The following is a 23716-nucleotide window of genomic DNA, read 5'->3' as shown; positions in this document are numbered from 1 at the left end:
GATATATACACACACACACACACACACACAGACAGAGAAATACACAGTGCATTATTATTTATTCACACATGCTAGGTCAAAGATATTTATTACTTTACAGTTGAAACAGTGCAACACTTTCCCCAGTGGAAATGCGCGTGACAGAATAGGCCTTAAATGGATTATTCTTCCTAACATACCTGAATCTTTGCGCCTGGTGATGAACTGGCCCTCCAAATCGTCTAGCTGGTGAATGATACAGCTGTGATAACAGTGCCACATTTTTGTTCTGGTTAGGATTGGCTGCAAACTTCACAGTAATGGGTTCAGAGGAACCTGGGGGTTTGTGACCATTGAAACTTGTAATTGCCTCTTCTGCTTCTGACCTTTTGTCAAACCGGATAAAAGCGACCCCTCTGGACAAACCTTTTAATCAAACAAACAAACAAAAATGCATTAAGGATAAGCTCAAAACAATTTTCCAAATGAAAAAACAAAAATTAAGTACTTCTAAGGTCATGGCTTTAAGTTCTACAGTTTTACTGGTGGTTCTTCAACAGGATGAAATCAAAACATTTAAAAATAATTACGAAATTAAACACAAATGAGCACATTTACTTCAAATATATAATGATGATGGTGGAGCAAAACACATTTATAACATGTTAGTTCATAGTCCAAAAAAATCAAAAACTGTACAATGTACAAGTGTTCTAGGAAACCCACTGTCAGCTGACATTAAATGAAAAATATTTCAGATCAACTAAAATGTTTTCAAAGGAGAAATGCAAAGTGACTATTGGCCTAAAATCATTTTTTATTTTTGCTCAGTTTTGTTACTCAAAACATCAAGAGACCTAAAACTGAAACATAATTTCCAAACAGGAAATGAATGCATGCTGATGACACACACCATTTCACAGATTCAAAGGCCAGAAGAGACCATTGTGATTGTCTAGTCTGATCTGCTGAACACATGCCACAGAATTTCACCCAAATCAAGTGCATTAGCTGATGGCCATATTTGGGGTCGGGAAGGAATTTTCCTCCAGGGCAGATTGGCAGAGGCCATGAGGGTTTTTCGCCTTCCTCTGCAGCATGGGGCACAGGTCACTTGCTGGAGGATTCTCTGCACCTTCAAGTCTTTAAATCATGATTTGAAGACCTCAATAGCTCAGAAATAAGTTAGGGGTTTGTTAACAGGAGTTGGTGGGTGAGATTCTCTGGCCTGCATTGTGCAGGTCGTCAGACTAGATTATCCCTATTTGTGGTTAAGCTAGAGCATCTCTTAAGACATCCTATTGTGATTTAAAGACCTCAACTGATGTCAACTCCATCACACCCCCTCAGAAGTTTTTCCAATGGTTAATTACTCTCTCAAAAGTTTGCACTTAATTTCTAATTAGATTTTGTCTACGTTCAACTTTCAGCCACTGGAGTTTGTTAGACCTTTGATAGATAAAAGAGCCCTGTACTATCAGAAATCTTCTCCTAACACAGTAATAAACTGTGATCAAGTCATCTCTTAACCCTCATGTTGGTAAGCTACATTGAATGAGCTTCTTAAGTCTCTCACTTAAGGCAGGTTTGCCAGACTTAGAATCATTCTACTGGCTCTTCTCTGAACCTTCCCCCTAACCCCCCCACTTTTTTTTTTAAATAAATGTGCACAGGTATAGTAACAATAAGAGTCTGAAACATTTATATAGCATTTATTATATGCAGACTGGAAAATGTTTTTAAAAAGGTGGGTATGCATTATCTCCATTTTACAGATGGAGGATACGGAAGCGTAGAATGTTTAAGTGATGTAATCAAGGTCATGAAGCAAGTGAACGTGAGAGCTGGATGGAATCCACATCTCCTGCTTCCTAGTACAGTTATGGTTACATTATTCTACTTGATGCATTCAGAGCCTTTCTATTCAGGAGCTTTTGCCGCATTCATTGATGATTTTAAGTACATGGGACTGAAACAGAGCATGGCCCTTACCTTAGTCCCTGCACTAAGGAAACACTGTGTAGCTCTGAAGTGCCTGAGTTAGGTATATGTTCTTGTTCTTTCCCTAGCGTAAAGACTCCACTTGGGTAGCACCAACAATGACACTAGCCTCTCCAGTCAGCTGTGAAGGAGCAGTGCCCTGAACATGTTATGTTACTCTATGATCTGACATTTGGGGGTTTCCTCGCACCTTCATGCATCTGGTACCAGTTATTGTCAAAAACAGGAGACTTGACCAGATGGACCACTAGTGAGATCTAATTTGGTTATGTTCCCACATACCCCCTGCACAAGCCAGAAAAGATATTCCTATGCTAGAGGAGGAGGAACACACTATATCCTCGCAAAGGGGGTCACAGCAGCTGCATCTCCTAGCTTCCAGCAGGCACTATACCACAGTCTGATGCACACAGTCTCACTTCTCTTCTACTCTGTGCTGTGCTCCTTTAGTCCTCTCTCCTGCCCTACCTAAGTTACCATTTGAAATAGATCACCTATAATTTACTTACTGTATAAAAGCAATTGGATTTTTATTATTTTTAATACATTGTTCAATTTCCCTTTTCCCTTCTCTTGTTTATCTTCATATTACATGCTTGTCTAATTCAGTTTGTAAACACTTCAGGTCAGGGCCTTATCTTTTAATCTCTAAAGACCATGTAAAGTTATGGCACTATATACAGGTTTGCTAAAATTAACATTGTCCATACTGTTCTATGGGACATAGGAGAAGAAACTACACAGGAAAATTAAAGAATTACATCCTAAGGGACAAGGTCTTCTCATGAGAAAGATTAAAAATTGGTTATGTGACAACCAAGTTTAATACACAGCTGTTGCTTAAAGTGCAGAAAAGTTATTAATGGGGCACTATAAGAGCCAGTATTTAAGACCAACACGACAACTGCAACATTTATAACAGCTATAATTGAAAAGGCTGGTCATTTCTATGAGAAGCCCCTGTTTTCAAATACTCAACTTTGAGAAACTTTCACACACTGGAATGAAGTTTTCTAGGACTGGTCTCTATTTCAGGGGATGTCAGATTAAATAGTTTCACTGTCTTTGTTTACAAGGAGAACGAGTGCATGGGGGAACCTCCTCCATTATCAAAATGTGACTATTTTTGGACAGATCTTGCTCCAAAACAACTGGGAGCAGAAAGCTGGAATTTGGCAAGAGAATGAGGAGCATCCGACTACTCTGATGAAAAATTACTTTGACTGGTCCAAGTTGAGGATCAGAAAACTACATTTTTGTACAATTGTTTAGCAAAGGTCTGCACGTGTAATTTTTACCCGTATTTTAAAAGGGAAGGAAGGCTGTGCTGCACATGGCATGGCTAACTTAGCTGTACAATCTGTACAAGATATTTCCTGCGGCAGCTATACAGTTAATGTCATTTAGGGTTCAAACAGTGCACTTGGGTAATCTTTCATGAGTTGCCATCTCCAAAATTCAACCTAGATGGAGCTACTATAAGATGAATGCAAAACTGGTTGGAAAACCATTCTGAGAGAGTAGTTATCAGTGGTTCACAGTCATGCTGGAAGGGCATAATGAGTGGGGTCCCGCAGGGATCAGTTCTGGGTCCAGTTCACCTCAATATCTTCATCAATGATTTAGATAATGGCATAAAGAGTACACTTAAAGTTTGCAGACGATATCAAGCTGAGAGGGGTTGCAAGTGATTTGGAGGATAGGATTAAAATTCAAAATGATCTGGACAAACTGGAGAAATGGTCTGAAGTAAATAAGATTAAATTCAATAAGGACAAATGCAAAGTACTCCACTTAGGAAGGAACAATCTGTTGCACACATACAAAATGGGAAATGACTGCCTAGGAAGGAGTACTGTGGAAAGGGATCTGGTGGCGATAGTGGATTACAAGCTAAATATTAGTCAACAGTGTAACTCTGTTGCAAAAAAAGCAAACATCATTCTGGGATGTATTAGCAGGAGTGTTGTAAGCAAGATATGAGAAGTAATTCTTCTGCTCTACTCCATGCTGATTAGGCCTCAACTGGAGTATTGTGTCCAGTTCTAGGCGCCACATTTCAGGAAAGATGTGGACAAATTGGAGGAAGTCCAGAGAAGAGCAACAAAAATTATTAAAGGTCTAGAAAACATGACCTACGAGGGAAGATTGAAAAAACTGGGTTTGTTTAGTCTGGAGAACAGAAGACTGAGAGGGGACATGATAACAGTTTTCAAGCATGTAAAAGGTTGTTACAAGGAGGAGGAAGAAAAATTGTTTCTTAATCTCTGAGGACAGGACAAGAAGCAAGGGACTTAAATTGCAGCAAGGGAGGTTTAGGTTGGACATTAGGAAAAACTTCTTAACTGTCAGAGTGGCTATGCACTGGAATAAATTGCCTAGGGAGGTTGTGGAATCTCCATCATTGGAGATTTTTAAGTGCAGGTTAGACAAACACCTGTCAGGAATGGTCTAGGTAATACTTAGTCCTGCCATGAGTGCAGGGAACTTAAGGTTGTGTGAGCAACCCTTAACTTTGGCCATTCCTGACCTGAGTGTTGAACTAAGCAACGCTTATCATAGAACATTAGGGTTGGAAGAGACCTCAGGAGGTCATCTAGTCCGGCTCAAAGCAGGACCAACCCCAACTAAATCATCCCAGCCAGGGCTTTGTCAAGCCGGGCCTTAAAAACCTCTAATGATGGAGATTCCACCACCTCCCTAGGGAACCCATTCCAGGGCTTCACCACCCTCCTAGTGAAATAGTGTTTCCTAATATCCAACCTAGACCTCCCCCACTGCAACTTGAGATCATTGCTTCTTGTTGTGTCGTCTGCCATCACTGAGAACAGCCTAGCTCCATCCTCCTTGGAACCCCCCTTTGGGTAGTTAAGTCTGCAATCAAATCTCCCCTCACTCTTCTGCAGACTAAATAACCCCAGTTCCCTCAGCCTCTCCTCGTAAGTCATGTGCCCCAGCCCCCTAATCATTTTCACTGCCCTCCACTGGGACTCTCTCCAATTTGTTCACATCCCTTCCGTTGGGGGGGAGGGGGACCAAAATTGGACACATTTATCGTAACTTTCTCTCTTAAATCTCATTCAGTATATTCAGAAATGACAAAGAAAACAGTTAGCAAGTTTGTGAAGCTTGTTGCTCAAAGCTTTTGGTTAGCAGTAACTGGAAAGGACCTTGAGAAACTCCAGATATACGAAAGTGCAATGAGAAATCATGAAGATCAATTTCAAGTTGATTACATGTGTTTAACGAACAAGTTATCCTCTCACATAAAATGATAGCTATTATTTAGCAGTAAAATCCAGCCTATCTGTGAAAAGTGCTTTCTTGCTTCTCCTTGTCCAGCAGCTGGGGTCGGCAGTGCAGACTCACAGAGTGTGATTGGCACAACTTTTGCAAACCAGATGGCCACATCAGATGTTCTTGGGTTGAAACTGGAGTTTTCATTCTCTTAGGCAGGCTACCTGACACACCTGACAAGCCCCCATTGCCCAACAGAGGTACAGAGGTGAAGCAACATGCCTAAGGTCAGCTGCAGAACTGGGAATAGAACTCAGGGCTCTGGTATCCCAATCCTATACCCTCTCCACTGTACCATGCTGCCTCCCCTGTGAAAAAGTAAAGGTAACAAAATCTGCTTCAGGTTGCAAGCTGATCTTCTACAGTGATGAAATACTGCATAATCAGATAGTTGTATTGTTCTATGTCAAGCACCAGGCATGGACAATTGGTGGGGGCAAGATACTGAATTTGGCAGACCAAAGATCTGATCTGGTATAGCAAATCCTGTGTTTTTAATACCATTCTCAATTTACAGAGAATAATCTACAAAATGGACTAAGTCATGTGTTTCAGAAAAGCCCCCAAAACAGGGATGTTTGCCATTCTAGTTCTATATTTCTGGGACATAGTGATCAATACCAAATTCAACAATTAGTTTCTGAACATATATAAAAATTACCTGGAAAATTAAAAGTTAATTTTAAGCACCAATAATCTTTGAAAGAATGAACATTTCTGTGTATCCTGTATAGTCAAGTTTCTAATATCTAACATCGCTGTGCATACCTGTAGTTTGATCCACAAGTACACGCGAGTTGATGATGCGGCCAAAGCGTGAAAACATGTCTTCTACATCTTTTTGTGTCATTGTCCTTGGTAGTCCACTAATATACAAGTTAGCATCTTTGATAACTTCAGAACTTGGACGAGCGTACGACACCTTCAAGAGAAATTTTTTTATGGTATGTGAAATTACATGAATGATTTGCTGTGTTATAAGACACCCACCTAAAATCCTTCTTTTGTAATATAGGCAATTTTCCTATAGTAGTTTCATAAAAGGAAAAAAAGATTGCCAGCATATAAAAAGCAAGCAACAAAAGTGTTTGTGTTTGATTTAAAAAAAAAAAAAAAGAAGAAGAAGATACACAATCCTCTTCACTATTCGACTCTACTGACAATGAAACCAAGGCCCTGTCTACACTGGGAAGTTTCTGCACAGTAAAGCAGCTTTCTGCACTGTAACTCCCGAAGTGTACACATTGCCAAGCCACTTAGTGCGCAGAAACTGCACAGTTGGAGCGCTTAAAAAAAACAAGCACTCCAACAAGAGGCGCAGATCTTTCTGCACCGGAGACAGCACTGCGGTGCCACTGTAGACACCATGGTTGATTACAATGCTGCGACTGGCCTCCGGGAGGTGTCCCACAATGCCTGTTCTCACCTCTCTCGTCATCAGTTTGAACTCTACTGCCCTCAGGTGACCAACCCTCATCCCCACCCCATAAATTCTTCTGGTCTTAGCGCATCTTTCCAAGTGGCCATGCCTGCTCCATGCACCAGGGGATCCCCCGCTTGGTACAATGCTGAGCTGCTGGACCTCATCAGCATTTGGGGAGAAAAGGCTATCCAGACCCAGCTGTGCTCCACTCGTAGGAATTATGGTACCTATGGACAGATTTCACGATGTATGACAGAAAGAGGACATGACCGGGACACGCTGCAGTGTAGGGTAAAAGTGAAGGAGCTGCAGAATGCCTACCATAAGGCGCAGAAGGCAAACCGCCGCTCCGGTGCTGCCCCCACAAGCTGCCAGTTCTACAAAGAGCTGGACGCGATAATCGGCGGTGACTCCACCTCCACTGTGAAGACCATTGTGGATACTTCAGTGGGTCATGTGCCAGTCGAGAGTGGACCGAGCCAGGAGGAGGAAATCTTGGACAAGGACGTGGAGGGGGACCCAGAGGTAGAGGATGACTAGGAGGCCAGAGATGCATGCAGCCAGGAGCTCTTTTCTACCCTGGAGGAGGCTAGCCAGTCACAACTGTCAGAGACTGGCAAAGCACAAACAGGAGAGGAGGCCCTTGGTAAGTGGATCTGATTATGGGAATCGCTGAAGCGAGTTGTTGGGGGCAGGAGGGTTGCAGTAAGCAGGCTTGTCTCCCACCGCATGCCTAGTCTGAGCTGTGGAACAGCCTGTTGATTGACTCCCTCACTTCATGGGAATCTGCCTCAGATCTTCAGGAAACTCTCGTGGAGATACTGGGCAATCCACTGCCACAGGTTCTTCGGCAAAGCTGCTTTGTTTCTTGCCCCATTAACGGTCACTTTCCCATGCTCTGTGCCGTCACAGGGGGGGCGGGGAAGTGGGGACCACTGCTGCACACAGGCTAGCTGCATAGGCGCCAGGGAGGAAGCTGAATGCTTGGAGAAGACCCTCCCTTGATTCCCTGCTCACCCTCAGCAGCGAGATATCTTCCATAATGATCACATCCTGTGGAAAGTGTGGGGACAGGAATGATTATCAGCCCCCGCCCCCACAGGGCTGGCTCTCCAAGAGCCATATGCCCAGAATACAGCAGGTCCAGGAAGAATGATTTACCCTGCCCCTGCGGCTACTCACCATTCTGGGAGTCTTGTGGCTTGGCTTGTGTGTGCTTGCCTGGGGTCAGCAAGTTAGTGACAGGTGTGTGAGAGTACTGGCTGTGTTTTAAATCACTGAATTAGTGCTGTCTGTGTTGAAAACAATACTGTTTCTGTAAAATGTTCCATTTAAACTTCACAAAGATGACCTTGGGAGCCTAGCCTCCCTCTTTGTTATTGGTGGCTGAACGGCTGCACAGAATTAGAAAGCAGCCAAGAAGAACTAAGGAAAATTTTCTGCGTGATGTTATGATGCACTCCACCGCCGAGAAACAGGAATTGAAGGAGTGGTGAGACAGCGAGAAGAGGGACCAAAAGGAGAACACGGCACGCCAGAATGAAGCCGCGGAGCGGCTCTGAAACATTATGGAGCACCAAGCAGACATGCTCCAGGCAATACTAGCTCTGCAAACCGAGCAACTCTGCACGCACCCGCCCTCCCCTGCAGTTGCTGTCGCAAAACTCTTTCCCATGCACTCCCCAGACATCGCCAACACACTCTTATCAACCTCCTCGCTCAAGTCTATACCCGCAGCATTCCACTCTTTCCCCTCACAGTCCAGCACTGTGGACTCCCACTACGCACAGCACTCAAACACCCTTCCCTCTGCAGTTTGGCCCTGCTGAAGTATAGCACCTACTTCATTGTACTCCAAAGGAGAAGGCTGGATATGATCCCTGGACATACACAAATCTTTAGCTGTCCTGGGATGCCTCTTCCCCCTGGGACCTTCCCTTCCCCCATCCCCCTCACTCCTAATTTTTGTTTGTTTGACTCTTCTTTTAATAAAATAATTGTGATGGTTTTAAAGAAATCTTTATTCTATTAACTGAAAGCAAAAAGAGCACTGCAAAGCAACGTACAATTATGTTAAACCCCCTTATTGCATCATGTGCATTAGTCACCTCCTAGCATTAAAAGCATTACAAGCACTGCAATCCTGAGCATAGCAACAAACAGTGTCTTTCAGCTTCAAATTGCTGCCTCAAGACATCCCTGATCCTTATGGCCCTGCACTGTGCCTCTCTAATAGCCCTAGTCTCTGGTTGTTCAATCTCAGCCTCCAGGTGCTGAGCCTCTGTGGTACAACCCTCAGTGAAGTTTTCACCCTTCCCTTCACAAATATTCTGGAGCTGTGATAAATTAAGAGGTGGGGGGGGGGGGGAGAGGGGGGGAGCTCCCTTTTATGAACACCCAGCCAACCAGTTAGCTATTGAGTTCCTCTTGGTGGCTGTTCTCTGCTTGCTTTACCTGTAAAGGGTTAACAAAGTCCCCCAAGTAAAGGAAAGGGAGTGGGCACCTGACCAAAAGAGCCAATGGGAAGGCTAGAATTTTTTAAAAATGGGAAAAAAGCTTTCCCTTTGTCTCTCTGGTTGTTCTCTCTTGGCTGAAGAGACAGGGACAGCAGGAATGCTGTGTAAAGTTTGAACCATGTATGAAAAATTATCTTCCATACCTACAAGGATTCATTGGGACAGGGAATGTTTAGATAGAGAAATAAACCTGATCGCATCTATTTTGGGTTGTGGATTTCCTCTGTGCTAAGCTCAGATATTTTTGTTTTCTTTTGTAACGTTAAGCTGGCCCCCAGGGAGCCATTCCTGGTGTTTAACCCCTTTCCAGTTGCTTTATAAAAATCAAGCAATAGCCTGATTTTCCAGATGTGTTTCCTTTCTTCTTTTTTAATAAAATTTACCTCTCTTAAAAAACCTGATTGAAAAACATATGCACAGACCTTACCTTTTAAGACACAAAACCAATTAGCTGGTGGCAACAGCTGGATTTCCCTTTTGTTTGTTTTCTCTCTCAGCTTTCCCAAGGGAGGGATGGAAAAGCCAAGGGGCCTTAGGGAAAACTTCAAATGAGTTTTTCCAGGATTTGCAAGAGGCAGTTTTTCACTTGGGTGGTGGCAGCGTTTACTGAGCACAGTGTTTACAGAGCAAAGCTGTAACCTTGGGAGTTTAATACAAGCATGGGGTGACAGGTATTAATTTTTAGAATCCTTGCGGGCCCCTACCTTCTGCGCTCGAAGTGCTAGAATGGGGAATCAGCCTTGACAGAAGCGTACAGCACATGGCTATAAGCATAGGAATATTGTCATTGGTCAGGTACAGCTTCCCATAGAGGCAGCGCCAGCGGGCTTTTAAATGGCCAAAAGCACACTCCACAGTCATTCTGCACTTGCTCAGCCTGTTGTTGAACCGCTCCTTGCTGCTGTCAAGTTGCCCCATGTATGGCTTCATAAGCCACAGCATTAAGGGTAGGTGGGGTCTCCCCGGATCACAATGGGCATTTTGACCTCCCCTACAGTGATTGTCTGGTCTGGGAAGAAAGTCCCTGCTTGCAGCTTCCTGAACAGGCCAGTGTTCCAAAAGATGCGTGCGTGATCCACAAAAGCGCCTGGAGAACCATTGAGAAATACCCCTTGCAATTAAAGTACTCGGTGGCTGGGCAGTCTGGTGCCAGAATTGGAATATGCGTGCCATCTATCGCCCCTCCGCAGTTAGGGAAGTCCATTTGTGCAAAGCCATCCACAATGTCATGCATGTTATCCAGAGTCACCATCTTTCAGAGCAGGATGCGATTAATGACCCTGCACACTTCAGTCAACATGAGTCCAATGGTAGACTTTCCTACTCCAAACTGATTAGCGACCAATCACGAGCAGTCTGGAGTAGTCAGCTGCCACAGTGTGATTGCCACGCACTTCTCCAATGGGAGGGAAGCTCTCATTGTTGTGTCCTTGTGCTGCAGGGCTGGGGCGAGCTCATCACACAGTCCCATGAATGTGGCTTTCCTCATCCGAAAGTTCTCCAGCCACTGCTCATCACCCCAGATGTGCACGATGATGTGATCCTACCATTCAGTGCTGGTTTCCCAAGCATAAAAACGGCATTCCACTGTGGTCAGCACCTCCGCGAATACCACAAGCAATCTCATGTCATAGCTATTATGCGTGGTGAAATCAATGTCGCACTCCTCTTGCCTTTGTAGTTTAAGGAATAACTCCCCTGCCACTCATGATGTGCTGGTCAGAGCAAGAAGCATACTGGTCAGCAGTGCGGGATCCATTCCTGCAGCCCAAATAGGCAGGGCGTGCAGTACACAAACCATTGAAAGATAGTGTCGAATGCAGACGGAAGCACAGGGATTGCTGGGATGCGAAGCAATGCATCACAGGTCACTGGTACAGGACCCAGGATGCCCCACACCCCCCTCTACCTTCCCACAAGTCTTAGTAGCAGAAAAGAAAGAGGTGCTCTGTGGGATAGCTGCCCAGAGTGCACCGCTCCAAATACTGACGCAAGTGTGAACATGCTACTGCGCAGGCAGCTGACAGTGTGAGCACTCTCTGAGCGGCGCTGTAACTGCCGGCGCTGTAACTTTGCCAGTGTAGACGTGCCCCTAAGTGGCATCATTACTCTGATGAGCCAACTACAGGCCCAGCACTGATCCTGCCAATTGACATATAATACACTGAGCAGCCCCGATGTGAGCTTTGCTTCGTGTATCATATCTGTTATTTTGTAATAATTTCAGTGCCTACTAAGAACCAGTAACTATATTCAAGCACAGAACATACCAATTGAAGAACTCATGACATCAATTCAGGCTTTTAGCACCTGAGTTAGGGACAGTTAACCAACAAAAATACACCTTTTATCCTTCTTCAAGCCTTCTAGTAGAGAAAAAGAAAGTTACAAGCAAATATTTCAGCTGATCTGAGAGTCTATCCTTTTCAGGACAATGGTATATATACATTGTGCATGTCTTTCCTTTGTTTTAAGGCAGAGCTCATTGAGTACCTGAGATTCACATGAGTTCAATCCAAAAGCCAGGCAACAATCTGGAATAATCTTACCTACTGTGCACAGACACCACAGTCGTCACCATATGGCATTGAGATAGAACCCATGACCTGCCAGTAATTATGTACACCAGGGGTATGTAAATTGGCACCTAGATACTATAGTGATGGGTGCTCTAAAAATGGAGAGAGAGAGAGAGAAAGAGAGAGAATCTTTGAAAATAAAGCTATTACAAAAGCTGAGGTGTTTGACAGCTCATTCCACTGCACGGTTCCCCTATAAACACCCTGTTCCCAGTTTCTGATGCTCTCTGATGCACAGCATTCACTCAAGAAAAGCAAATGACAAAACAAATATTTATCTGAGCATGGAATCTAAAACGTCTCAGACTTATAAGAACTTCTTCCAATGTAAGTTACCAATATAATTGACAAATAGATTTGCAAAACAAATGGGCATGATTTGAGCTGCCTACTTGGGGTGGCTATTGTGCTTTAGAGTGGTATCATCAAAGAGACAGATACTTTGGGAACTCCGAGAAAAAAGTGCTGAATACTTGGCAATCCACACTTAATTCAGGGGCAGCTGCTGGGTGTCCAGCATTTATGAAAATCAGTCCAAAAGCCCTCAAAGCAGTTTTAAGACAGTAATGAAACAACAAAATGCTAATTAGAAGTTTTCAAAATAATTTATCTCACCAGCTAAGCTTTTCAAACATTTTCTTACATCAAAAGAAGCACTGCTTTAAGTTATGCAAGATGCTAAACCAACATCCATTCTTGAGCTTTTAACCTGGCAAGGCATATAGAAGTCGAAAAGGAATTGGGGAGACAACTTACTAGGAGAATGCATTAAAGTTTTAGAAGACAGAGTTCCAGTTAACTGTTCTTTATGTATAAGTTACACTTTTACAATATTAAGCTTTAAAATCCATGCTTGTTACCTTGATTGTTTTTGACTGAAGTCTCAGGCCATTCAGTGTGTTTATTGCTCTTTCAGCATCTTTAGCACTCACATAGTTCACAAAGCCATAGCCTAAGCTGTGTCCTGCATGAAAGAACATTTTTTTACATTAATCCTGACAAATAAAAAGGTGTCACTGGTGAAATACAAGTAAAAAAGTATTTGGTCTATAGATGACAAAACTTTACCTAAATCATACAAAAACTTAAGAGCTTTTCCAACAACTCCAGGTTAAGTTACTCAGGCCTGTCACATATCATGTGGGGTGTCTGATGTAATGCTCACCCATTTGTCACTTCAGACATGTGTGTTCTTGAGGCTAGTGCATCTCAGATGGCAAATGGAGAGCCTCAACAATACATTCAAGTATGAAACAATGACTCAGGTACCCTGTTTCTGCAATCATAATCAGCAACTATTTTGTCACCTGGAACAGATCCTGACATGCAACATTTTCAGATTTCACTTCTTATCTTCTCCCCTCTACCCTTCAACAGGGTGTTTCAAAATCTGTGAGAGAACAGTTAAACTTCATGCAAAAACAAATGAACCAAGTGCTAAACTAAGTTTATAAATATACAAAGTTTTAAAAAAAAAAAGTAGCAAGTGAGAACGTTTGGCAAATGACCGTGCACCAGAAAAGTCACAAGATTATCCATTTCCCTGCTGCTGCAGCAACTCAATCCTCCATTCCTGGAGGCAAGAGTAGAGAAAGAGGGCTATCTTTCACACCACTCTTATTATTTCGTTAAATTTGTCATACTCTGTACGTAAGGGTGGAGAAAACCTTAGGTCCAAGTTGGTTCATGCCCTGTCTCTTAAAACAAAAACAGCCGTACTTCTCTGCAGGTATATTACTGGATGTTCATGTCCATCCTTTTCTTAAATTATTCTTCACTCCCTCTTAAGTGTTTGAGAATAAAAATTCAATCTTTAAATCATCTCAGACAGTTACTCTGAAGAAATGTTTCAGACTAGCAGCTGTGTTAGTCTGTATTCGCAAAAAGAAAAGGAGTACTTGCCACTGAATGCATCCGATGAAGTGAGCTGTAGCTCACGAAAGTTTATGCTCAAATAAATCTGCTAGTCTCTAAGGTGCCACAAGTCCTCCTTTTCTTTCTGAAGAAATGAATTCTCAGACAAACTTTCTTTCTCCAATTTCCCCAAATGCCAGCTCCCAGCTGAAGTACCAAGTACCAAGCCCACTTTAGGGTGCAACATCCTTGTGGTTAGGGACTGCCACCAGATATATAACACTGTAGTGGGGCATCTGCCCCACTTCTGGAGAACAGGGGTTAAAAGCAGCCAAGCTAACCTGATTGGGGAAGCAGCCACAGCTGTGGCCTGCTCAATTAGGGCCCAGCTGGTCCTGATAAGAGGGCTGTGGGCAAGAAGCTGGAGGAGTCTCACTCTAGCCCTGGAGTGGGATGGGCTAGCTGCCTGAGAGGAAGGTACCTGAAGCAGAGCAGTATTGGGGCAGGGCAAGAGGAGCTAGGGAGCTCCAGCCTGGTAACACCCCAGGCTGCAGGCCTTGTTGAAGGCCTACGAAGAGGTACTGGGGCCTCAGAGGTGCAGCCTGGGAATAGGCAGAGGCAGCTGGTCCTAACTCCTTGCCAATGATGAGTGGCCATTACAGACTGCTGTCTGCCCCAGTGAGCGGGAGCTAGATGACGACTGGCAGTAGCCACTGAGGCAAGGCGGGTTTAGAGGGTTGGGGGTTCCCCTGGGATTGGAGACCCAGAGAGTGGGGGTACTGCTGGGGCAGAACCCTGAGGTAAAGGGGCACCGGGGTCCAGGAGCGGGGACAGCAGAGCAGCTCACAGCAGGAGTTTGCCTGGGACTGGTAAGTATCCGAGTGTGTGTGTTTGCTTGCTGAGGAAGTATCCGAGCGTGTGTTTGCTGGGAGGGCAGGGAGAGAGCCTGAGTGAGTGTCTGATTGGCTGCTAGCCTGCAGGGGGCGGGCATTAGGGTGTCTGTGTGTTTGCGTCAGGGAAGCCTGGCTGTTTAAAAATAGCCAGAGCCTCGCGAACCAGCTGAGCAGCGGGGACAGCAGAGCAGCTCACAGCAGGAGTTTGCCTGGGAGTTCGCCTGGAGTGAGCCCAGTGAGGCTTACATCTTGCCAACGTCTCTGAGGAAGCTCATAGTAGGTAGGTGATATGGAAGGGGGGGGTTCAGCTGTTGTGACCTGCACTGGATGTGCCATGTTTGTCTTTCTTCCACAGGACAGAAGCGACTTTGTCTGTACAAAGTGCAAGCTGGTGTCCATATTGGAAGAGAAGATTGAAGGTCTGGAGCAACAGGTAACGACCCTGCGTTGTATACGAGTTATGGCAAGTCAACAGGGCTGCTCTTTAATGGCTGTGTTACTTTTTGTGGCAAGATCCTGAGGGCTCTTTCATGTGAAGTACCGCAAAGTTCTATGATGTCAATCAATGAGCATGCTAAATGAGTGGCAAAGTAATATGGCCCTAAATATTTCAATATATTGATGATAGATTTTTTGCCATTTCCTACAGCTCAGAGTGTGAAGTTGAGCATCTTCCCTAGCTCTGGACAAGATTGGCTATGGATGAGAGTGAGCTGGATGAGACCTATTACAGATAAAAATGGAATGATTATAGTGAGTTAAGGGAGGCAATTGGAAGGGGTGGCTTACGTCAGATCCTCTGAAGGTGTCTGGACATAATTGGTAGTAAAATTAAAAAATTAAGGGTCTGGTTAAATTTCCAACTGCTGCTAGATGCTCAAACAAGAGCAGTGACCAAGACACCCTTTTCCTACCACTGGCAATGTCTCAGATGAAGTCTTTGCCACTATAATCCATGCCTTTGTCACCTTTAGATTGGACTTCTGCAATGTGCTATATACATAGGTTACATCTTAAATCATTCACAAGCTAAAGCTAGTGCAGAATGTTGCAACTCGTTTGTTAAATGGAATATCTTGCTGCAAGTACATGATGACAGTGCTCTAGGACCTATCCCTTGGCTCCCAGTTGCTGATTTTGAGTTTTAATGCCATAAATGGGTTGGGATCATCCAACATAAAACACACTTCTTTCCTTGTGCAATCCTGCAGTAGTTGTGATCAGCAGAGGCATATGAACTAGAGCTCCCTGGGTACAGAAAAGGGAGCTGTTCACGGACCACCCGCTCTGAGGGGAGCGAATTACAATGTCAGAAACCATCTCCTAGTTCTAAACAGCCCAACTTAACTGACCTTTAGGGCATGCTGGAAAGTATATTTTGAGCAGGCATTTGGGGAGAGCTGAAGTGGTTAGGGAAAGCGTTTATTTAGGGGCAAGGAGAGGGATGGGGGACAATTTATTTAATTTATAATATGTCTGCAGGTTGGTGATAGTGTGTATGATATGGGGGAGGGGAGAATGACTAGAACGGAGAATACACTACTGTATTGATTTTGTAATGGTTTTCATAGTCTATTTGTAGTTGATGGAAAGGATAACAAGACTCTGGATAGACCATCTTGTGTGTATAATTAAATCCAAATACATTAAAATTAAATAAAAAGCAAAAGCAAATATGCCCTTTCTTCAGCTGAATCATTAGCCAAGCAGAGCATGCACAAAAGTTACAATTTTAGATAAAGTATTACACTCACAGACAACACACAGAATATCTTTTTTGTTGTTGTATTCATAACAAACTCTTTCATAAAGTGTCTTTCCTTTTGCTACATACAAGTTCATTCCCTTCTACCCTAGGTATGCTGTCTAGGTACCTGTTTCTCTCCTCCCCCTCTTCACCCCCTGCTCTTCCTTGGATGTACTGCTTGAGTTACTATGTTCCTTCTCCCTTTTATTTTTCTCTCCTGCTGCTGATAGAAACTCCAGTCCCACAGGTGGCTCCAACAGGGGAATGGGGCTTGTGTTAGTTTTTCCTCTTATGTAGCAGAGGTCCCTAATAGAGGCATCTAGCTCAGATCCTTCTCTGCCCTCCTCCTCTCCATTTGCTTTTAAATGTCTCCTGGCTTCTCTCTTCAATGAGCAGCCTAGAAGTAAAGAGACAGTAGGACTTGTGACTAACCAGTTCTTGCCAGAGCATTTGCCCAATAGTTCACGGGCTAGTTTCGGAACAGGTGATACAGAAGTCTGGTAGTGATGCTTCCTTTAAATTAACAAAATGTTAATGTCAGGTTTCACAGTAACAGCCGTGTTAATCTGTATCCGCAAAAAGAAAAGGAGTACTTGTGGCACCCTAGAGACTAACAAATTTATTTGAGCATAAGCTTTCGTGAGCTACAGCTCACTTCATCGGATGCTTATGCTCAAATAAATTTGTTAGTCTCTAAGGTGCCACAAGTACTCCTTTTCTTTTTGCAAATGTTAATGTGTGTGCTACATTAGTCATGAGTCCCTAACCAGAGAGAGCTCAACAGTGATGGATTTGTAGCTACCATTCGCTCTTCACCATGGGCCTCACGGGGTACATCCACACTGCAATAAGAGACTGGGGGCATGGCCGCGACTGGCCCAGGTCAGATGACTCAGGCTGCGGGGCCATAAATTGCAGTGCAGATGTCTGGGCTTGGGCTGGAGTCCGAGCTCCGAGACCCTGTGATGGGGGAGGGTCTCAGGGCCCAGACATCTAGGCTGCATTTTTTAGCTCCACAAGCGCAAGTCCTCTGACCCAGGCTCAGAGACTTAGTGCTGTGGGTTTTTTTACTACAGTGTAGACATACCCCTAGTGGTTACAAGTTCTGCTGGCAAGCATCTAACCAGCAGGAGTACTAAGGGGCAGGACTCACAGCTCGTCCTCCCTGTTATCTGCTCTTCTTGCCTCAAGTGAACCATAAGAAATATGACACTAAAGGCAATATTTGGAGGTTATAATTAATTATAATTAAACCGGTTATAAAAATAGGACTTACAATAGGTGCAGAGGAAGAAAATGTAAAATTTGTTCTATTTGACCAAACCATAAGCCATAGAAAAAAAAACAACACAATTTGCGCAGAAGAGAGTCTGCCCAATGCTTACTCATTGTTTCAACCACTACAGCTTCATGTAGGACACAGGCAAAAATAAATGCTGCCCACACTTGCCAACACACCCTGGTAGAACCAGAACCATAGATACTAAGGTCAGAAGGGACCATTATGATCTAGCTGAAAGCCAGCAACTAGGAGCTATATACTCTTTACTTCCCCCATCAACTGGTATTAATAGTTCACTGCATTTTGTAACCCTTAGCATTGGGAAGGTCTCAGCCCCCTACCTTGGTAAGGAACCGTACTTGTGTCCCAAACAATTGATCAAGAAAGAATACCTGAGGGCCAAAGCAGTTGCACAAGGTCACTTCCGACAGAGCCAGGAATAGAAAGCAGGTCTCTAGGATGATGGGACTAAAGAGACGCAGACACTCTCTGAATAAATATTCCAAATCTGTGCGCTTTGGTATGCTGTATGTAAAAGGGAATTACTCACCTATAACTTTCAAAAAGTGCTTTAACAAAACACAGCATGCAGGAGACCTAACTCTCAGTCTCCAGTTCTAACCATTAAGACCCTCTCCCCTACCAGAATCAAGAATGTGGGCCGAGGAATTCTGATACCTTGTATTCTACTGCTAGCAGACAGATGTACAAGATAAAATATTTGTTGTTTCAGAGTTTTTTTTAAACCTACAAGTTTCCATACCAAGGAACATTAACAGGGTTGCATAGTGAAGCTCTCTAAAAAGTTAAATACTAAAATTAAGTTAACCTATGCAACGTTACTTATGCTTTCTTGAGTATATCCATTACCATATCATATTTAGGTATTTAAGACACTGTTCCCACAAGCAAAATTATTCCATAATTGTCCATTATAGGGATTCTAACTAATTCTCTTGAACCATATGGTATTGGCCACTGTCAGACAGAAAAACAGAATAGACGGACCATTTATTCTGATCCAGTATGGCAATTCCTACATTTCTGAATATCAATTTCAATGAACAAACTCCCCAGAAATGACCATGTGCAAAAGCATTAGCTTCACTGGGGGGGGGGAGGGGAGGGGAGGATACTTAAGAATTTGTTCATCCCTTGGTGGTTCTGGACAGGTGTGAAAAGCCTAAACACTGCCTTTTCAGTCTCTACTGCATTTAGAAACAGCAGCACTGAAGTGCTTCATTCAGAGACTCCTCCAGAAATCAAGATCATCTTTAACTGGCCCAGTCTCCCAGTACCCTCAGGTTAGGCATTAGAGTTCAAGGCTTTTCTAGAAAGCTGTTTCATACAGGTAACTTGAATAAAGTTAACTTGATAGAAACAATAGCTTCTGGACAAACAGGAAACAAAATACGTAATTTATATCAGTTTTTCCTGTCAACTTGGTAAAGAAGTGTTCACATATATGTGGTGGGAAAAGGATGTGGATAGACAAATTAGTCCAGGGAATGGGATTTGACTTGGGGAAAGAATCAGCAATCTTGATTTGTAGCACAATAAAATTAAAATTTAAGTTTTTAACGTATTTTAAGACTAGAGTGGTTATAAAGTTGGGTGGGAACAGGTTTTGAAGAAATTGCAGTCAAAGAGGTGAGAAATATATTATACACTTAGTGAACATATCCAATTATTAGACTATAGGCAATTCATAACAACCAAATATTTCAATATGGTTACATATTTGGCTGAGTGTAAGGCCTTGCTTTGCTCAACTCAATGGCATTTTGCTGTTTGTAACGTGATAACTTTTGAAAACTGCACTGGCTCAATTCCAAAATGTCAGGGAACGTTCCAGGTATCAGTGTGCAGAATCTTACCAATTTTGTCAAAAGTCAGAAAAGCCTGATTTCCACTGATCTAATAGTTAGGATTATTCAGGCTCTCGATACAAGGGTGAGGTGAATGCCCTGAGGGGTTAAGGTGAGATATTTGGGCTCGAGAACTCTCTGCAGCACCAAATGGGCATTCTATGGGCTTAATTTAAGTGAAAATCACACTTGCTGGAAGCCTCTCACATATTCACCCACTGGGCCCCTCACCTCCACTCCAGCCAGGTCTGCCCCCAGCTGTGACATTCACCCTGGGGCAGGAGCTGGCCCTCAGGGGGTTGAGGATCCAGCTGGGTATACAGCTCCACCTACATAAACTTTAAGTATGCAACCCTCTAGATATTACCAAAATGATTCTTTAGGGCTTCCGAGTAAAAAATGAAAAAGTGAACACTGAATCTTATTATAGTAGCCGCTGGACAACTGGCAACTTCTCAATGGAGAGGGAAATTTTTTTTGAAAATCAGTAGGGCTGTCAAATTATTTAAAAATAGTCACAACTAAATGCAATTTTAATTGCACTGTTAAACAATAATAAGATACCGATTTACATTTATTATAAATATTTTGGATGTTTTTGTACATTTTCAAATACACTGATTTCAAATACAACAGAATACAAAGTATACAGTGCTCACTTAATATTTTTGATCTTTTTTTAAGTTTACAAATATTTGTAAACAAAATAGTATTTTTAATTCACATCATTCAAGTACTGGAGTGCAATCTCTATCGGAAAATTGCAACTTACAAATGTAGAATTTTGTACATAACTGCACTCCAAAAAAAAAGTTTACAACTTTAGAGCCTACAAGTGCATGCAGTCCTACTTCTTGTTCAGCTAATCACTAAGACAAACAAGTTTGTTTAAATTTATGGGAGATAATGCTGCCCACTTTTTATTTACATCACCTGGAAGCGAGAACATGCGTTCACATGGCACTACTGTAGCCAGCCTTGCAAGGTATTTACATGCCAAATATGCTAAATATTCGTATGCTTCCATGTTGACGGGTGCTGCCTGATAATACCCAAAGCAGTGCTTAAATAGTGACTTTTTTTTAATCTAGTCAATTTGTTTTACATTAATCCCTTGCATTAACTGCGATTAATTTCACAGCCCTAAAATTATGTGTTGCTGTAACTGAAGGGTTAACTCATCAAGTACATACCTATACAACAATATACACAAAGTAACATACTTAAATTTTTGGTTAGAATTGGATACTCTCGACACTACAATCACCTGCAAATGATTGAGCATTTACAATTGTTTCTGAATATCTTTAAATACATTCACTTGCTTTGATTTGCTAATATAAACAGAAACAGATTAGGAGGTTACTGATCATAGAATCATAGACTATCAGGGTTGGAAGGGACCTCAGGAGGTCATCTAGTCCAACCCCCTGCTCAAAGCAGGACCAATCCCCAACTAAATCATCCCAGCCAGGGCTTTGTCAAGCCTGACCTTAAAAATATCTAAGGAAGGAGATTCCACCACCTCCCTAGGTAACACATTCCAGTGTTTCACCACCCTCCTAGTGAAAAAGTTTTTCCTAATATCCAACCTGAACCTCCCTCACTGCAACTTGAGACCATTACTCCTTGTTCTGTCATCAGCTACCACTGAGAACAGTCTAGATCCATCCTCTTTGGAACCCCCTTTCAGGTAGTTGAAAGCAGCTATCAAATCCCCCCTCATTCTTCTCTTCTGCAGACTAAACAATCCCTGTTCCCTTAGCTTCTCCTCATAAGTCATGTGTTCCAGTCCCTTAATCATTTTTGTTGCCCTCCACTGGACTCTTTCCAATTTTTCTACATCCTTCTTGCAGCATAGGGCCCAAAACTGGACACAGTACTCCAGATGAGGCCTCATCAATGTCGAATAGAGGGAAATAATCACCTCCCTCGATCTGCTGGCAATGCCCCTACATATACATCCCAAAATGCCATTGGCCTTCTTGGCAACAAGGGCACACTGTTGACTCATATCCAGCTTCTCTTCCACTGTAACCCCTTGGTCCTTTTCTGCAGAACTGCTGCCAAGCCGTTCGGTCCCTAGTCTGTAGCGGTGCATGGGATTCTTCCGTCCTAAGTGCAGGACTCTGCACTTGTCCTTGCTGAACCTCATCAGATTTCTTTTGGCCCAATCCTCTAAGTTGTCTAGGTCCCTCTGTATCCTATCCCTACCCTCCAACGTATCTACCTCTCCTCCCAGTTTAGTGTCATCTGCAAACTTGCTGAGGGTGCAAGCCACGCCATCCTCCAGATCATTAATGAAGATATTGAACAAAACAGGCCCCAGGACCGACCCTTGGGGCACTCCACTTGATACCGGCTGCCAACTAGACATGGAGCCATTGATCACTACCCATTGAGCCCGACAATCTAGCCAACTTTCTATCCACCTTATAGTCCATTCATCCAGCCCATACTTCTTTAACTTGCTGGCAAGAATACTGTGGGAGACCGTGTCAAAAACTTTGCTAAAGTTAAGGAACAACATGTCCACCACTTTCTCCTCATCCACAGAGCCAGTTATCTCATCATAGAAGGAAATTAGATTAGTCAGGCATGACTTGCCCTTGGTGAATTCATGCTGACTGTTCCTGATCACTTTCCTCTCCACTAAGTGCTTCAGAATTGATTCCTTGAGGACCTGCTCCATGATTTTTCCAGGGACTGAGGTGAGGCTGACTGGCCTGTAGTTCCCAGGATCCTCCTCCTTCCCTTTTTTAAAGATGGGCACTACAGTAGCCTTTTTCCAGTCGTCCGAGACTTCTCCCAATCGCCAGGAGTTTTCAAAGATAATGGCCAATGGCTCTGCAATCACATCCGCCAATTCCTTTAGCACTCTCGGATGCAGCGCATCCGGCCCCATGGACTTGTGCTCGTCCAGCTTTTCTAAATAGTCCCGAACCACTGCTTTCTTCACAGAGGGCTGGTCACCTCCTCCCCGTGCTGTGCTGCACAGTGCAGCAGTCTGGGAGCTGACCTTGTTCGTGAAGACAGAGGCAAAAAAAAGCATTGAGTACATTAGCTTTTTCCACATCCTCTGTCAGTAGGTTGCCTCCCTCATTCGGTAAGGGGCCCACGCTTTCCTTGACTTTCTTCTTGTTGCTAACATACCTGAAGAAACCCTTCTAGTTACTCTTAACATCTCTTGCTAGTTGCAACTCCAGGTGTGATTTGGCCTTCCTCATTTCACTCCTGCATGCCCGAGCAATATTTTTATACTCTTCCCTGGTCATCTGTCCAATCTTCCACTTCTTGTAAGTGATCTGTAACTAGATATTTTTTGAGACGTGGTACCTGCTTGTATTCCATTGAGGGTTTATGCATGTGCATCATGAGCAGGAGATTTTTTTCCCCCCCAAGAAGTGATGTCTGTTGGGCTACATATGAGCCCTTTGTTCGCCTCACAGTTTCGTCCAAGGTGATTGAGGGTGGGGCAGACTGATCTTGTCTTCAATTCCTTCTCCACCGTGAATTCAAGATATCTGCAGCAAAGGGGAAGGAGGGCAGGAAGTGGAATACAGATAGGGACCACAAATCTTGAGGGCCCTCCAGTTACAGGCAAGTAACCACCTCCTCTTCTTCGAGTGATGGTCCCTATTATATTCTACTGAGAGTGATTAACAAGTAGTACACTTAAGTCGGAGGATGGTGCAAGGATGAAGATGGAATGGTTTAGCAAAGGACAGCCGTGCCAAATGAGGCATCCGTTGCAGAATCCTGCATATATGCATGGCAAAGGTATGTACTGAACTCCACGTGTCCACTCTACATATGTCCCAAAGCAGCACAATGTGGAGGATGGCCGTGGTCGAAACCTGGGCTCTCATGGAATGTGCCCTCACCCCAGGGGATGGAGGCAGTCCTGACAACTGATAGCATAGTGAAATCCACTTGTAGATTGCATGCCACTTAACCCTCCTGGATATTGTTTATCTCAATCTAGAAGATTTCCTGATTGGTCTTGTCCTCTGCAGGTAGAAGGCCAAGGCCTGATGGACGTCAAGGGAGTGAAGTCATCCTCCTTCTGAGGCTTCAGGAAGAGAGTAGGTAAGCAGATGGGTTGGTTGACATTAACTGGGATACGAACTTTGGCAGAAACTTGAGATGTAGGTGCAGGGAGACCTAATCCTTATGGGAAAGTGGAGAAAGTGATAGCCACAAGGAAGGCAACTTTAAATGGAAAGGAGGGACAGAGTAGGAAGCTAGAGGCTTAAAAGAGCTGTTTCATCAGTGCT

General features: G+C 43.5%; 1 protein-coding gene across 2 annotated transcripts in view; it reads right to left on the bottom strand.

The window, feature by feature from the left end:
- Positions 1–23716, bottom strand: part of ELAVL1 (ELAV like RNA binding protein 1) — a 107311-nt gene that overhangs the window by 16044 nt on the left and 67551 nt on the right. For both annotated transcript variants that reach the window (XM_037885482.2, XM_043535855.1), the window contains 3 exons: positions 12656–12759; positions 6046–6199; positions 180–405 (listed from right to left, as the gene is read on the bottom strand). In XM_037885482.2, the coding sequence (XP_037741410.1) occupies positions 180–405; positions 6046–6199; positions 12656–12759 (484 nt within the window). The remainder of the gene's footprint in view (positions 1–179; positions 406–6045; positions 6200–12655; positions 12760–23716) is intronic.

This window comes from Chelonia mydas, chromosome 25 (genome assembly GCF_015237465.2).
Source record: "Chelonia mydas isolate rCheMyd1 chromosome 25, rCheMyd1.pri.v2, whole genome shotgun sequence".
Classification (NCBI taxonomy): domain Eukaryota; kingdom Metazoa; phylum Chordata; order Testudines; family Cheloniidae; genus Chelonia; species Chelonia mydas.
The sequence above is the reverse complement of the archived record's forward strand: the minus strand, read 5'-3'. Positions and strand labels throughout refer to the sequence as shown.